The sequence below is a fragment of the Mycteria americana genome, chromosome Z, assembly GCF_035582795.1.
Source record: "Mycteria americana isolate JAX WOST 10 ecotype Jacksonville Zoo and Gardens chromosome Z, USCA_MyAme_1.0, whole genome shotgun sequence".
In the NCBI taxonomy this organism is placed as follows: domain Eukaryota; kingdom Metazoa; phylum Chordata; class Aves; order Ciconiiformes; family Ciconiidae; genus Mycteria; species Mycteria americana.
In genome coordinates this window covers 63,832,770-63,847,756 of record NC_134396.1, presented here as the reverse complement: position 1 = coordinate 63,847,756, position 14,987 = coordinate 63,832,770, and the positions used below count along the sequence as shown (strand labels likewise).

At 38.7% G+C, this 14,987-nt stretch overlaps 1 protein-coding gene across 1 annotated transcript in view; it reads right to left on the bottom strand.

Moving 5' to 3' along the window:
- Nucleotides 1-14,987, bottom strand: part of NCBP1 (nuclear cap binding protein subunit 1) — a 32,318-nt gene that overhangs the window by 9,258 nt on the left and 8,073 nt on the right. Inside the window, exons 9-18 of the mRNA XM_075488455.1 lie at nucleotides 13,899-13,996; nucleotides 12,439-12,502; nucleotides 9,082-9,192; nucleotides 7,744-7,808; nucleotides 6,913-6,975; nucleotides 5,539-5,613; nucleotides 4,332-4,435; nucleotides 3,368-3,490; nucleotides 2,121-2,223; nucleotides 687-780 (exon numbers count right to left, since the gene is read on the bottom strand). Coding sequence (XP_075344570.1) covers nucleotides 687-780; nucleotides 2,121-2,223; nucleotides 3,368-3,490; nucleotides 4,332-4,435; nucleotides 5,539-5,613; nucleotides 6,913-6,975; nucleotides 7,744-7,808; nucleotides 9,082-9,192; nucleotides 12,439-12,502; nucleotides 13,899-13,996 — 900 coding nt within the window. The remainder of the gene's footprint in view (nucleotides 1-686; nucleotides 781-2,120; nucleotides 2,224-3,367; nucleotides 3,491-4,331; nucleotides 4,436-5,538; nucleotides 5,614-6,912; nucleotides 6,976-7,743; nucleotides 7,809-9,081; nucleotides 9,193-12,438; nucleotides 12,503-13,898; nucleotides 13,997-14,987) is intronic.

Sequence of the window (14,987 nt, the reverse complement as noted above, 5' to 3'; positions counted from 1 at the left end):
TGACAGCTGAAGGAGAAAACAACTGCTGTGAAGAAACTGAACAGCTTAAACAACCGAGGCATTTTTCATAGGTCTTTTAGGGTGTTATTTCCTCTGGCTCAAAAATGAACATAATCATGGCACTGTCAGACTGATCTGCTCTGAACAGCCACTGACTGCAGCTCTACTCACTCTGCCCATGCGCAACAGTGACTCCAACATAAGCTCTGTGGAATAACTGCATGGCTTTCACTAGCAACTTAAAAAAAAAAAAAAAAAAAAAGCCAGCCCTAAAACACCCCAGGTTTCCACATTTCTAAGAATATGACCTGCTTTCAATACAAGATCTACTTCTTATTTCAATTTACACATCTACAGTTTTACAATTTTGAACAGAAACACGACTTTAGCAAGTTACTCTCTTGTACAACGAACAGAGTAGTATGAATCTGAGTCAGAATGACAGCCTTTGCCCTCCCACAGTGAACTCTGAGGAAGAAGTGGCCTCACTGATGGTATATATTTTATGTCCAGCCTTCATTTTAGGCACTAGCAGCAACAGTAAATACAATTTGAACTTTCCTTCAAATAAGATTACAATAGACAAGTTATTTTTAAAGGATATAAAGCAAACTGTAATGTTTTTTATTAAATATGACCTCTGTGAGTTGAAACTCACAAAGATACTTGACATTGCAACCTCTTACCTGTGGATGATTCTTCCAAACCTCATATACAACCCTCAGAACATGGAGCTTCCCCTCATCACTTTCAGCAAGTGTTTTGAAGACTTCATGAAACCTTTTAATAGATGTAAGTAGTCAGTGGAGGGGTTGGGATCAGGTCAAAAGAGCAGCAGATACAAGGCAAGTGGTTTAGATTGGCCAAAAGAAAATTTTGTAACTATCTGCAGCAATTCTTGAACAATGATTCCCTGGAAAATATAATGATCCTGAGCTAAAATAGGCTACAAAGACATGACAGCTCCTAAAAGCAACTTAAATCTTAGTGGTGAACCTACTCCCTGAAGCTGGGCTACATTGCTCATAGTCTTAAAAGCAGGAGGCACTTTCATGCTTCGTGTGCTTACCTATACACAGCTGGAGCAAAATTTGCTGCCTTTTGGGCCTTAGACCTTCCTCTTGATACATGCTTCCATAACTGTAGACACTTATCCAATCTGCCTCTTTTTGAAGGAAATGCTGCTAAAAGCCTCTATTTTAGCAGAGTTACATGGACTGCTACATAGCATTCACAACACAGTTTATTGTAATATAACTATAAAGAGTAAGAGGGTCTTTTTGATCTCGTTGCTGCCACTGTTGGTGTGCAGCAGTGAAAATACCATGGCTGTAAGTATTCATACCACCCTGCCTCTTGTACTACTGATTGCGGGTTACTACCTACAGCTTCTTATCAACACTGCCTCTATAAAGCTCCCAGGTGCATGTTTTTGTAACAGCTTTATATATCTTTAAGGACAGATGGCAAAATAACTAATTAAGATGCACGTGACTACCTTTCATGTATCAAGACCACTTAAGAGCAACTCCAAAGCACACAGGATTAAAAAATCAGTTATTTTGTCATTTTTGCTAGAAAAAGTGCAGTAAATTCTTTAAAAGTTAAAACATATCTTTAAGGGATGCACTCTAAAGTATTTTAGAATGGATTTTACTGTGCTTTGGTAGATAAAAGAAGTTTACAGCAGACTGCTTTGAAGTTTTATGTTTTCTTTTTCTTTCTTCATTTTTTATACAGACATAACTGTTCTAGAGTCATAATCATAGTACGAGATATTGTGGTGGGAGCTACCCAGTCATTCAAATGAAAGGAGAAACCCTTGCTCCTCACCATAATCGGCAAATGAGTAATTCTAAAATGGAGTAATGTTCCAAACCTGCCTCATTTGTTTGATTTACATCACATGGCTGTAATGTACAAATTTCTGTTAACTCCATTCACATATATAACCTAGCATTTACACTACCACTCCTTCAGTAAGTAGTGTCATTAGTTGTCCTAATCATACTGCATTGTGGAGCACCTGAAACATTGCAGTCCAGTTCTTTTATCATGCATTTCACTGTCAGAATTAAACAGTTCTGTAAGCCCCAAAATAACACACATATTACACTTACTTGGCCAGGGCACTGAAGGAGTGGCTGAAAGACTTTGCAGCTAGATGGAGCAGAGTCTGAACAAAGACTTCTATTTTCAGAGGGTTGAAGGTAAATCCTTCATCTGCAAGTTATTTAAAGTTGAAACTATAAGTACTTCAAGTAGAGCATGTAAGCTACTCATAAAACTGTGGAGATAACTTATGGTTTTAACTCATTTCACAAAAGAGAGTTTCATCAACAGGGTTTGCAAGGCTGAGCAGGGAGCTAGTAAAGACTTTCCAAAATGTGCAGATCTTCAGGCTCCCATTTTGCCATGGGGAAAACGTGCAGAAAGAATTCCAGGTCAGTGAAGAAGCTGAAGGCCTGGCAGATCATAAAGAAGGGAGAGTGGATGAGGAGAAGGGAAGATAAGGATGATTAGGGTACAGCAGTAGGCTATTTATGACACGGGAGAAGGGTCCAGCAAGTGTGCATAGCTAATATGGGTACTAGGGGTGAATGGTGCCACGTCCCCTCCTGTAGCTGCAGCTACCTGCAGCTGAAGACAGGCAGGAGGGAGAGCACTTATTAGTGTGTGATGCCTAAAGCAAATCAGGAAACACGACAGTGGATCCCAAGGCAAAAAAATGATCGTTGCTGCTCTCTGCTTGCAAAATGAACACTTGCAAATATTACAGAAATATTGAAGCCGTCCCCATTGTAAAGATCACTTCTTAATTCTCTGTCTCGCACTCCTCCTCACCCCCTAAAACACACATGCTTTAGGGATCAATGCTGTCTGTGGCTGCAAAGCTAAAAAGAACGCGAGTGAAGTCCCATTGAGAGTTTTTATCTATGGAAGACTACAGACAGAATGCTGGCTATCTTATCTGTCGTGGGACTGCACCAAGGGGAGGGAAGCTCTTAGACAGGGCATAAGCACTGAATCTCAGGTGTGATGACAACAGCATGAACTGTACTCTGTTGCTGAAGGCAAAGGAAATGTTGAATTCTTTCATGCTACCTCTGTCAATAATCACAAGAAAACACATCTCAAGCACCAGGTTACCTCTGTTAAGAAAGACAGGCCTGCCTCTGTATGTAAGATGTTTACAACAAACCCTAACAATGATGTATTATTTCCATTTACTGATAAATTGAAACCAACTATTAGAAGGAAAAGCATACAGTTCTGTTAACCACCACACCCATAGCTCCAAAGGATGGCAGATCAGTCTACACACAAAAGAAATTACAGCCTGCCAAAGCCTAACAGCATATCTTACCATCATCATCATCCTGGTTTGGATTAGGCACATCTTTTAAAATGCCGAAGATTTCATCATTACTGGCCTTATTTTTAATTGCAATTGTTAAACAGAGTGCCACAGTATATCCAGGAAGAGACCCTAAACAAAAGCAAAGAGGTCAAAAATATGTAGAAGGCAAGTGGGTATTTTTAACATCAGTTTGCCTCTCAGAGAAACAAGTACACTCCCCAGCTACACCTAAAACTAGCTGTTTCCAACATCATTGCCCACATCAGTATTCCATAAAACTGCTCAACATGTTTCCTGGTCTTCACATTAAATTCAAAACTTACAGTAGAACCTTTAGAGATGAGGTCAGGTAATCACTCTCCTGTCTAAAGCTCTACTTCAGCTTCCACCAATTTCCTAAAAATACAGTACTTCCTTGTTTTTCCTCACTGTATCTTTGATGATGACACTTTATGCTTAGGATTGACTTTGTACTAAGTAATAAAAGGAAAAACAAGGTATCTCTCTACCTCAATCTTCACGTCATCTGCTGTCTCTGTATGCTTCATTAAACCAAAGTTTACTAGTAAAATCTTCTACTGTTTCATGAAGTTCAAAAAATAAACCCACATTATGACTCTATATGCTGACCTTTGCATAGTGTTGTGCCCAAACAGGGGAAATAGATGAATTTCCCAATTTTAGACTTCTGGCAAACAATGCTGCACAACCACCTCAGCAAGAGTAACTTCATGAATCTGGATTTTCTTTTCTTCATAAAGTAACAAAGATGATTATATTACAGAGATCCAGGCTTAATATATATTAATTGCTCACGTGAAGCATATTTACCCATATGAACATCATGCGTATTTATTTCAGCTGTATTATTCTTTATGAAGACAACTGATATTACAGTCAATCTAGTGTTCTCCCCTGCTCTGAAACACTATTTTTTTCAACTTGACCCCTCAGTAACTTTAATACTTACTATTGCTTTCATCTCCATATTTGTAAATGCACACTGGATTAGCAGGACTGAGGACAGAAAAACTTGCAGGAACAATGTCTATTATTCGCTGATGGTAGGAGAGTCTGGAAATAACAAGTTTCACAGCAGTAGAATTAAAATAGGAATAACACCAGGGCTAATTCTGAAGTGACTGCTTTGTAATGGTGTTCCTGTATTTAACTTCCATAGAACGAAAATCAGGATGTTCATACAACAGAATGGTAGTTTCTGCTGGGAGCTAGGTAAACCAAACTTAGTAGTAGATGCTTCCTATTTGAACTTTTTGATGCTATTTCATCCTCATACAATTAATTTAGCTTGTGAAAAGATTTAGAGGCTGCCTCGTAGGATGTTTTACGCAAAAGCCTAAGATGTGCTACAGAAAACCAGTAAGATGTTGGTATTCAAAGCAGAAAAAGTATTAAAGTGGATGTCTTCATTTTACTTTCCAGCTTATTTCACTCCCATAAAGGCTTAATTTTGCTAGCAGAGTTTTCAGTGAAATGGAAGAGTGCCACAGAAAAACTGTATTCGTTTCGCAGCACAATACTTTCACACTTCCTATTCTGAATTTACCCAAAACCAGATTAATGTTTTCATGTAGGATGTGGAATAACATAGGCTTTTTGAATATTTTGCTCTTTCTCTCTCCTATATTCCTCTATCTCAACAATTGTAAGTTCAGCCCTGATTGCGTACTCTTGTTGTTGGGTTTGGCGGTTTTGTTTGGAGGGTTGTTTGGTTGTTTGTTTTAAGGTCAGTGAACATCAGAGGCACCTACAAGAATAGAGATTAGATTCTCAGTTTTTAGTATAACTAATGATCAGTTCCCTCCTTTTTTGTGAATGCTGAATACTTTCCAGAAATATTGCCTAAACTCTATTTCTTTCCATGCCTATGGTGAAGCATGTCTTTTTGTAACTACAGGTATGTCTATACCTGGCACAGATAGCTCACTACCATCTGCTCCACTTGTTTCTCCCTCTCTCTAAATTAGTGTCCTAAGTGTCCTACAACAGGTAAATCAGATTAAAATCATACAAACAACAGACTCGGCTCTTAACTAAAACTGAATTGTAAGAACAGACATGTCTAAGACAAGAGTCAAGTTAAAAGGAATCTGACAGTATCCAGAAACAAAAATCAAACTTCACGTCGAATGCAACTATCAAAAGATCTTACTTACCGCATGCACTTTTCCAAAACCTCTCTCACAAATTTGGGTTTGGGTTTTTCAAGGTCCTGAGTAAGACAATCTGACCTATCAAAGGACAGAATGCGATAGCTTTTAGCAAAAGAATCTGTGCTTTAGTCTCTTTTTGGCTTGGCCTAATAGATACAAAACAATCATGGTCTAAGGACAACTGGAGTGCTTGCCACTTAGTTTTACAGTGTAGGCAATTTTAAGACAATGAGGTAAGTTTATCACCATTTCCTTATTGGCCATTAGCATTCTTGGAATCTCATCTCTGTGTGATATATTTTCAAGTAGCTTCCCTTCCCCCACCAGATTAAAAATAATTTGTGCTTACGGTTAGCTGGCTTTCCCTTTCCTTAGGAAAGGAACCTTGTGTGATTTCATAGTCTGCTCCTCCCTCACAGGAATTTTTGAACTTCTGGCTGATTTCAAACGCATTTCAGATAAAGAAAAGTCTTAAATACAGTCACTTGCGAGATTTGCAAAAAAATGGCAGCTTGTGAGAGAAACCCACAGAAATATTGCCATCAAGGAACATCCAGGCAAAGAAAAAACAGCTCTTTGAAGACTGTTGCCTGGTCAGTCAACATGGATTTATACTAGGATAGCCAGCAACCACTTAACTCCATGTGAGGACAACACAAGAAACTTAAGTAAAGCCACAAAAACGTATCACAAGAAGGGCTGCAACCCTCTCCACAAAGCATGTACAGTAGCAGGCTGTGGACGTTACTGTAGGGAGGACTTAACGCCAAGGTGATCTCTCATGCTACATGGGTGCCTGGAATGGAAAGCTCAGGGGAACCTGTGGTTAGACATTGATGGATTCCAGGGAGCTCTTGCTAGAGATGGGAGTTCAAGATCTGGCATGGTAAGAATGGATGGCAGGGCCAGCTCTGATGGAACTTCAGGTGCTAGGATTTGGCAGGAAGGAAACAGATCATAAGGTCTCAAAGATAAAGGTTATAATGAAAGGTTTAGGGTAGGACAGAGAGCAAGATTACAGAACGAATACAGGATACAAAGAGTCAGGGCAAATCATTAAAAGTAAATTGGGAAGCCATTTTGGAAAATTTGCTAGCAACTGACTGAAGGTGCAGGACAAATGAAAGAAATCCCGTATTTAGGGAATGCTTACATTGGCTTGAGATTTATCACAAAATTCACCAGGGACAATACAGAGACTAAAGAGATTATCAAGATAATCTACCACTGAGTGGTGGCAAACAGATTAAAAAAAGATCTCTGAAGAGCTGGGGCAAAGCAATTAACAGGGCCACTATACTGTGGCACTTCCTGGGTAGGTTTGACATTTTAAGGCTTTTGCAGTATCAGGTTCGAATCAAAAGGAGAGAAACTTACCAATCTTCCCAGCTCCAACGGAACTGGAAGTTGCTCAAGTGGTGAGAAAACCAGTTAATAAATCTTTATTAAAAGAAAAAGAAAGCTCCATTAAATGCCAGAAGTACAGGTAAACTTTCAGCTGAGATTTTCTTATAAAGTTTCTTATTAAGGTTAACAGAAAAGCATTCTAATTTTCAAAGGCAAGCTTAAACTCTAAAGCTATTACAGCATTAAACAGGTGCTTATGTTGACAGATACAAAAGACTGAGTTCAGAGAGTCAGAAAGAAGCTTTTACGGACAAATAGACAGCCTGTCTGTTCTGTTGTTTCATACAAAGAGACAACCTATTAAAATAACAATTAAAATGCAAACTTACAGTGAATATGCAACTTTCACATTTTTGATGAGTAATTAATGGCTCTCCTACACAATGCAGACTTCACTCAAAGGGCAAAATTACCACCACTCTCCTCCTCTGGGTGGCACATACACCATTAACTCCACTTCCGACACGCCTCCCAGACCACTAGGGAGCAGGCATTGTACTGGATAATGGAGTACTATGCAACTATGAACAGCTTTGAGCACGGAAAAGTTGTCACCAATCTTAACTGTCCTGCACAGACAGCTGCAGTTGTGACCTCTGGGGGAGTGTTTCTGGGAAGGAGAGCAAGTAGTCAGTCCTCCACAGTCTCTTTACATTGCTCAAAGCCAGAGCCCAGAAAACATTTTGAATGGCACCAGGAAGTTCTAACAAGGATTTCTGACTACTCTTTCCATAGCCTCTTCATATTTCCTGTACATTGGATATTGAGGAATATTTTCCATCATCTCCAAAACACATTTACCTGTCCACACATGTTGTATTCATTGTATCCAAACGCATGTACAGCATTTCTGTGGCTTGTGCAAGCTGGAAGTTTCTTATTAAGGTTAACAGAAAAGCACTGTGTAAGTCAGATGTTATTCCTTTCAGTTTGTGAATAGGATGTCATCAAGTTTTTGTATTGAAAACTCCCTAGGTCTACTCCAAAATCAGGTAAATCACAGTAAATCCACAGTGGAAAAAATGAAGCATATAGTGAGTTCTACCCTCTAATCCCAGTCTGTTTTTCTTCCGTTATTGCAATGAGACTGTTGGCTTCTTCCACTGAAAGCCAGAATTCGCATCATGCAACAACTAAAACTGCACTGACATGAACAGACACCAACCTCCTTATGGAGTACTTCTGTAACCTCACCAGTCTAGCTTCACGGGTTGCTGTTGATGCTTATCCACAAACAATCTTTGATCATCACTGAAGGCTTGAGAAAGTATGTCTACACTGACTTTACCCAACAAGGGCGTTATCCTTCTTATGGTGTCCCTATTAACATTAAAAACTTTCTGCATGGATGTCCAACCAATTCTAGAAATAGACTTAGCTCTAATCATTGAGATTATGTGATTTGCAAACAGTGAGTGGTATCATGAAGTAGAATGAAAATTTGGGCATGAAATTACCAGTGGATAGATATCTGTTAACCGTTCTCCATTCTCACAGTCTGTAGCTTGATCTAAAACGATGATCTCACATGATCTAAAATGGCAGCAAAGTAGGGGCAACGTAATAGCCAGAATTAGCTGGGAGTCATGCCTACTTCCTCAGCATTTAGCCACCCTGTCTGAGCTGACAGATGATTATTGACCTTTTGAATGCTCCTAGTGGGAGCACTGAGTGGGAACTCAGGCAAGTTCCTTTAAATCATCTGCTACACTTCCTACTAAAAAAAGAGTAGGAGCACTCACACAGTTGTTAGAACAAAAGATCAAGTCTGTCACTTCCTTTCCTTCTCAGCCCTTAATGTGTCTGTGACCATGCCACACATTGTCCAGACCTGAACAGGCTGCAGTGACAAACAGGAGTATTGTATTTTATCCCCTCACCAAGACACCCCTTCTTGGGAAGGCCATGGGAAGCACCAGAACATTGTGCAGAAAGCTGAAGCATCTTGCCCACTGGGCAAATCTAGACCTGTGCTAAGTGGGTTGTGCTATTCTTTCATGTGAGTGTTACAGGCAAAGTTTCATGCAGCTGCTGTGAATTATTAATACTGCTAGTATTTATTGCTATCCCATCATTTACAGAACAAACAAAATAAAGACTGCATTTTACAAATGCTCTCCAGCAGCACAGAAAGGATACAACTTGTGGTAAAGAGCCAGGCTGAAGCTTGCACAGTTCAATCAGGAGCGTTGTGTACATGACTTCAATGTGTGGTGGAGATGGCAGTTGAAATAATTCTGCAAATATTACCTGTAGGAGAGAAAGGCACAGAATCAGAGCACAGTCTGATGTGGCCTGCACAACCCTCAGCCTTGCAATAATGGCCAATAATCTTAAACAATTACATATCCAAAAAGTCCCATATTATTCTGTCAAATGCATGTTCTGGGAAAGAGAGAAATTTATAAAGGTAGTGGTAACCTTACACTGTACTGATACAATCCACTCTAACTGCCCTTATCATTTCATATTAACACAACACCACCATTATACATCTATTATGTCTAACAGATACACCATGTAACTGTAGAAATGGGCATAGTTATAATATGACCTACTGCAGTGCTACCCCATGATTTGAGAAAAGTGGAAATAAACTGGTCCTGTTAAATAATAAATATAAATACCAAACACAGTAGATGAAGCCTAAGCATTTAGTATGAAAAGACTATTTACATTAAAATTACATCTATATCTTTTTCATAGTGTCCTCTTTTCTCCTATATAAAAACTTACTTAAATAAAGCCACAACTTTCAACTGAAAATTACAACCAGCGTTACATACAAGAAAAATATATGCTGAGTACTCCTTGGCAGAGGATCCTTCTAAGAAAACTGAAAACAATCCTGCAGTCAGCATTTGTGTTTTTATTTTCAAGTTTGCCTATAATAACAGCATGTCAATCTTTAAGGGCTACGAAAAGATCATCATTGTACATAATTCATCTCTGAGTTTCTGTTTATTTTGCATGCCGTTCTCAACCAGATTTAAATTACATCAAAGGAATCAGGAAACTTTGATTCATTATGGTCAGTCAGTTTCCTCTTTAACTTTAAACTTCTGAATAAACGTGGAAGAATTGAAGCTTAAATGAGTAAGCTTTAGAAAAATCTTCTTACTAGTATAAGAAATCAACATTTATAGACTCCACAAACAGCAAATGAAAATACATTGACTAGAATTTGTTATTCTAAGGAAGGACTTGAAAGCATGAAGAGACTATAAGGAGCTGGAGAACCTTTTCATAACAGTATAATTTGACACACTGTTGAGACAGATATGGCAAAAAGGTAGGGGGACCCTGTTAGGTAGAAAACTGTTCCTTTTCTCAAGATGGGAAATAACAACAACTGGATGATCAATCATTATCTGTTTGAGATACTGCATAAAACTGTATTTGTGATATTCATCACACGTTCATTATCAAACGTTCAGATTAAGCACTTCAAACTGGCATACCATACTTTGTGACAATAACAAGGCCACAAGAAAGATCATGACACTGATGATCTGAATGTCCGAACTCTGCCGAGTGTTAAGTTGTACTAAAAGCTGTAGGAGCACAACAGGGCATGGCAGTCCAACAACCCAATGATGCTGCCCAGACATTCTCTATTCACAGCTACCATAAATATCCACATATGCATCTATAAGAAGCTGCTGAGAGAAAGACACCACGTTTCAGTGTTTCGCACAGATTCCAGGTAGCATGGAGCACTCTGTGCTTCGCCTGACAAACTACGACATGGAGCCTCAGGGACCGCAAAAGTAGGCATACTTGGGAAGGTACTGACAACCACTTTCAGGCTACATTTACTTCTGCCTAACTGTTATGTCCTGAACCTTAAATAACAGTTTCCTTTATTTGTTACACTGTATTATTTCTATGGTTCTGTGACTTACTGAAAAAGTTAGTGAAATTTCACAGATTAAACTGTTAAGCTGTTGTTGAAAGCAACATATCACCAACTTGACTGTTAAGAGAGACCTTACAAGGGAGCAGTAGTAAGCAGAATAAACAGAAGCCTAAAAAAAGCATACTAAGCCTTAAAAACTCTGGAGCTTCATTAAAAGTAAGGAGTCATAGACAAGTAATGAAGTTAATATTCTAAAATAACTCAAAATTGTAAGAAAAAGGAAATTATTACAGTAATAGTCAAAAAAATTGTACACAAATCTTGCATTTCTTTCCAGTAATTTCATCTACGCAAACCTTTGCTATTTTCACATCCTACAAGTTTCTGAATCAAAGAATTTCCAGGGCCTTTAGGTAACTTATTTAATCAGGAATTGCAGTAACTATTTGTTGGCATTAATGTACAGCTGAGCATAAAGCACACAGCCATATAGCCATATACAGCACCTGAAGACACTTCGACGTTAAGGCAGAAAATTATTGTTAATTTTAAGATTCCTCTGTTCTGAATTCAGAGTACAAAAAGAATAAGCTCACCAAAAGTAATGTAGCTTTACAGCATTCAGAATATTTGGCATTTTGGTGCCAAGAGGAATTCTCAATACCACTTTTATTAAGATAAATCTTGTACATAACATTATTTCTTGTTATAATTAGCTCTGAAATTCCTACTTATAGTTACTTCTTCATAAAGCCTTTATATGACAAGTTGCCATTATTACTGAAATCTCTTAATACCTTTCAACTTTTGATGGAAATTAATGAATTTTTATATAGCTCTGCATCTTGAAAACAGACCCTTGAAAGGAGGCAGCAAAAGAAAACCTACACTACTCTTCTGATACATATTACGGTTATTTGAAATTCTCTAATATGGAGGATGCCCCAGAGGAAACACACCGCTATTTCACTGCAAGTTATTTTCAGGGCCGGCAGAACAAAATCATTTAGAAGATCCAAACATAAAATCATGCAGAACAGCTGAGTGTGGCTGGAGATCATCTAGTCAAAAGCCCTCTGCATATGCAGGGCCACCTAAAGCAGGTTGCTCACAGCTGTGTCCTGTTTGTTTTTTAACTTCTCCAAGGATAGAGACTCCACAATTTCTCTGGGCAACCTCTTCCAGTGTTTAATCACCTTAGCAGTAAAAAAATAATTTTCTTACATCTAAATGGAGTTTCTTGTATTTCAATGCATTCATTTCCTCTTGTATTTTACTTAATTTTTTTAAAACTAAAAGTGACTCAAATGTAGCCATCTCCTAGACATACATTAGAAGCATCATATGTAAAACTTTTAAAGTTTGAGAAATGCCACAACCTGGATTACTAGTGCACTAAGAGATTTTGGTACCTGACCAAAGCTCCCATGCACCAAGTTAAAATGACAAGAAAAAGCATAACACTAACACTCAATTGTACATAACCCGCTCATTTAAAAGCCAGTGGTTGAATTCAACAAGGTTCTGGTTGACTCCCAAATCAAACTGTAATTTAATGGAGCTATCATGGAACTAACTGGGACATGTTACTCGTGAAATAACGGAACTACAAAAGAGGTAATCAATAAAATCCATACCTCTACTATGTGGTAGTTCAAGGGGATCTTGTTGTTTCCAGGATAGCTCAACAGCTGTGCAGCACTGCAAAACCACAGATACATTTAGTTCAGAATGTTAACACAGCAAATGTGATGTAAAGATCAAGTAACAAAGTCACAGAAAATGCTTCATTCTGGGCAAGAGTTCACACAAAAGCAGCACAAACAAATCAAGAATCCTTCCAAAGTCTGTCCTTCAATCCACAGAAAACTTAAAACAGACACAGCACAAGAACACACCAGCATTGCCTGAACTATGATTTGTAATGATGTATTTTATTTCTACGTGGTTACATCACTTGGAACACAATACTGCTACACAAAATAGTTTTGCATAAATAGTCATGGTGATCTGTAATTCTGGTATGCATATCTTAAAAGCAAAAAAAAAAAACCCCAAACAACAGATGTTCAGAATGACTTGAAAGCACAATTAAGCTAATGGATTATATAAGAAACTCTCAGGCTTCAAATGCTTCATCTTTTAATCAGCTCATTATCACCTATCATTATTACAAAGCAAGCAACTGCTACTTCCTTGATTTTATTTCTACCTCTCTGGCAAATCTTGTATCTCCTTCTAGTCTTTTACTTTCCTCTGAGAATTAACAAAGACTATTCCAGTAACTGCAACAACCCTGAGTTTCTAGTTTCTGCTGAATCAAACAGCTGCAACCAAAAAACTTTACCACATGCCATCACCAAAACCATTGTTTCTGCCCATTTTTTGCATACTATACAAAGTTCAGTGGTTTTCATTTGGAAGCATGACACCTGTGGCAAACCATCTCGGTTATCAATTACCCACATCAGATATTGCTCAGACAGAAATGAAGAAAAGTACCCTGACTGCTTCCTGGCACAGCTGAATTCAAACGAATGAAATCTGCTGGTCCTGAATGACTCCCCAGAGCGAGCTCAATTATCTCTGCCATGTAATCCCAAAGAGAAGAATGCAACAAGGAGCAGTAGGAAGCAGAACTGTGTTCATAAACACCAGTCAGCTGTGGATAAATCAGCTCAAGGCTCACTGTGCCCCAACAAAAGCTGCTTCAAAATTCCAGGAAGCATAACACAACCACACTCCCCATAGTGCTCCCATAAAGAATACAGTCTGTCTGCGTATTTTTTGCAGCACATCCTGTATTATCAAGGAATTCCCTTCTCAAGAGGCCACTGTCCCCCTGGATCATACAGACTTTCCATTATCTGGATATTACAGACCCACAGTATTCCAGGCAACAGTTTTAATGTTTACATTGGTTAACAGTTTAACCAAACAGTTAAATGTATAAATCAAGTTTCATCAAATGCTCTAGGAAACGTTTAATCTTGAGCTCTTGTCTAATCACTGAAGGACTGTGCATATCCCCGATGGCACTGAAGCCATGGTAGCATATAAAAAGCGCCAGGGCCCCACAGTGCTAAGCTCTTCCTACCAAGTTTTTCTCTCTTTCCAGTGGGATTTGATGATGCAGTGAAGGTTCTCTTCTATTACAAATCGTTCAACAGAGTGGCTGCCAGGCATGACAGGGCCCTGGTAAGAAAGAATTAAGACTCATGAAAGATCACAGCTAATGCTACAGGTAGCAAGCTATCCTACATACATTTACAGATAGTCCAATTTCCACATAAACAGAGTGAGGTCTCAGCTGCCCTGTATCCTTCAGGACTGAGAAGCTGGTGTGACACAGTTCCACACAAGCCTCAGACTAATGTTTAAAAGAAAATGAATACTAGGGCTTATTACAAAAAGATATGGGAATAAAATTAGAGAACATGATTGTTAAGTTCATGGAGCATCCACTTCTTCCTTTGCTCTACAGAGCCATCAGGCAGGCTACCACCATGCAGCCTTGGAAAAAGAATTGCAGTTGCACTGGCATATGACAAAGAAATAAAGCCAGGAATGGCCAGGATACAGTGGAAAGAATACACAGTCATGGTCTCGTTCACTGCAAAAACCAGGGGCCAATAAAATAAGGTAAAAGGCAGCAGACAAAGCAAAGGGAAGTATAAAAGCAGTATTCTTTTCCTATTCCTATATGCTTTTGTCTATATATCTGCTGTTGACCAATGCTGGAGGCAGACTGTTGAGATAGATAGATCTTTCACTCACCCCAATTAAGCACTCCTTTGTTCCACAATATGCATCAACAAATGTTAACAGATGAGTAAACAACAGTCTTTAAACATTATAATAAATACCTAGCCTGGAAAAAGGCTCAAGTCACCATGTTTATGGAAGGAAAGCCTAACTCTGTGAATGTAGTTTTACTAGAGACATTAGAGAACTCAATCAACATTGTAATTCTAAATGAAAAGCATCACAACATCTCACTCCCCAAATTCTGCTTCTCACAGACTTGCTTTGTACGGTAGCTTGGTCACCTAGTTCATTTCTGCAGAAGTACCTAAGCAGAACCACTGACAGTCTTCAAATCACTCACTATCCTGGGAGAGGGGACATCACATTTTGACCAATATTGCCCCAGGAACCTAACTGTGAAGTCTGCTCACCATCCCCC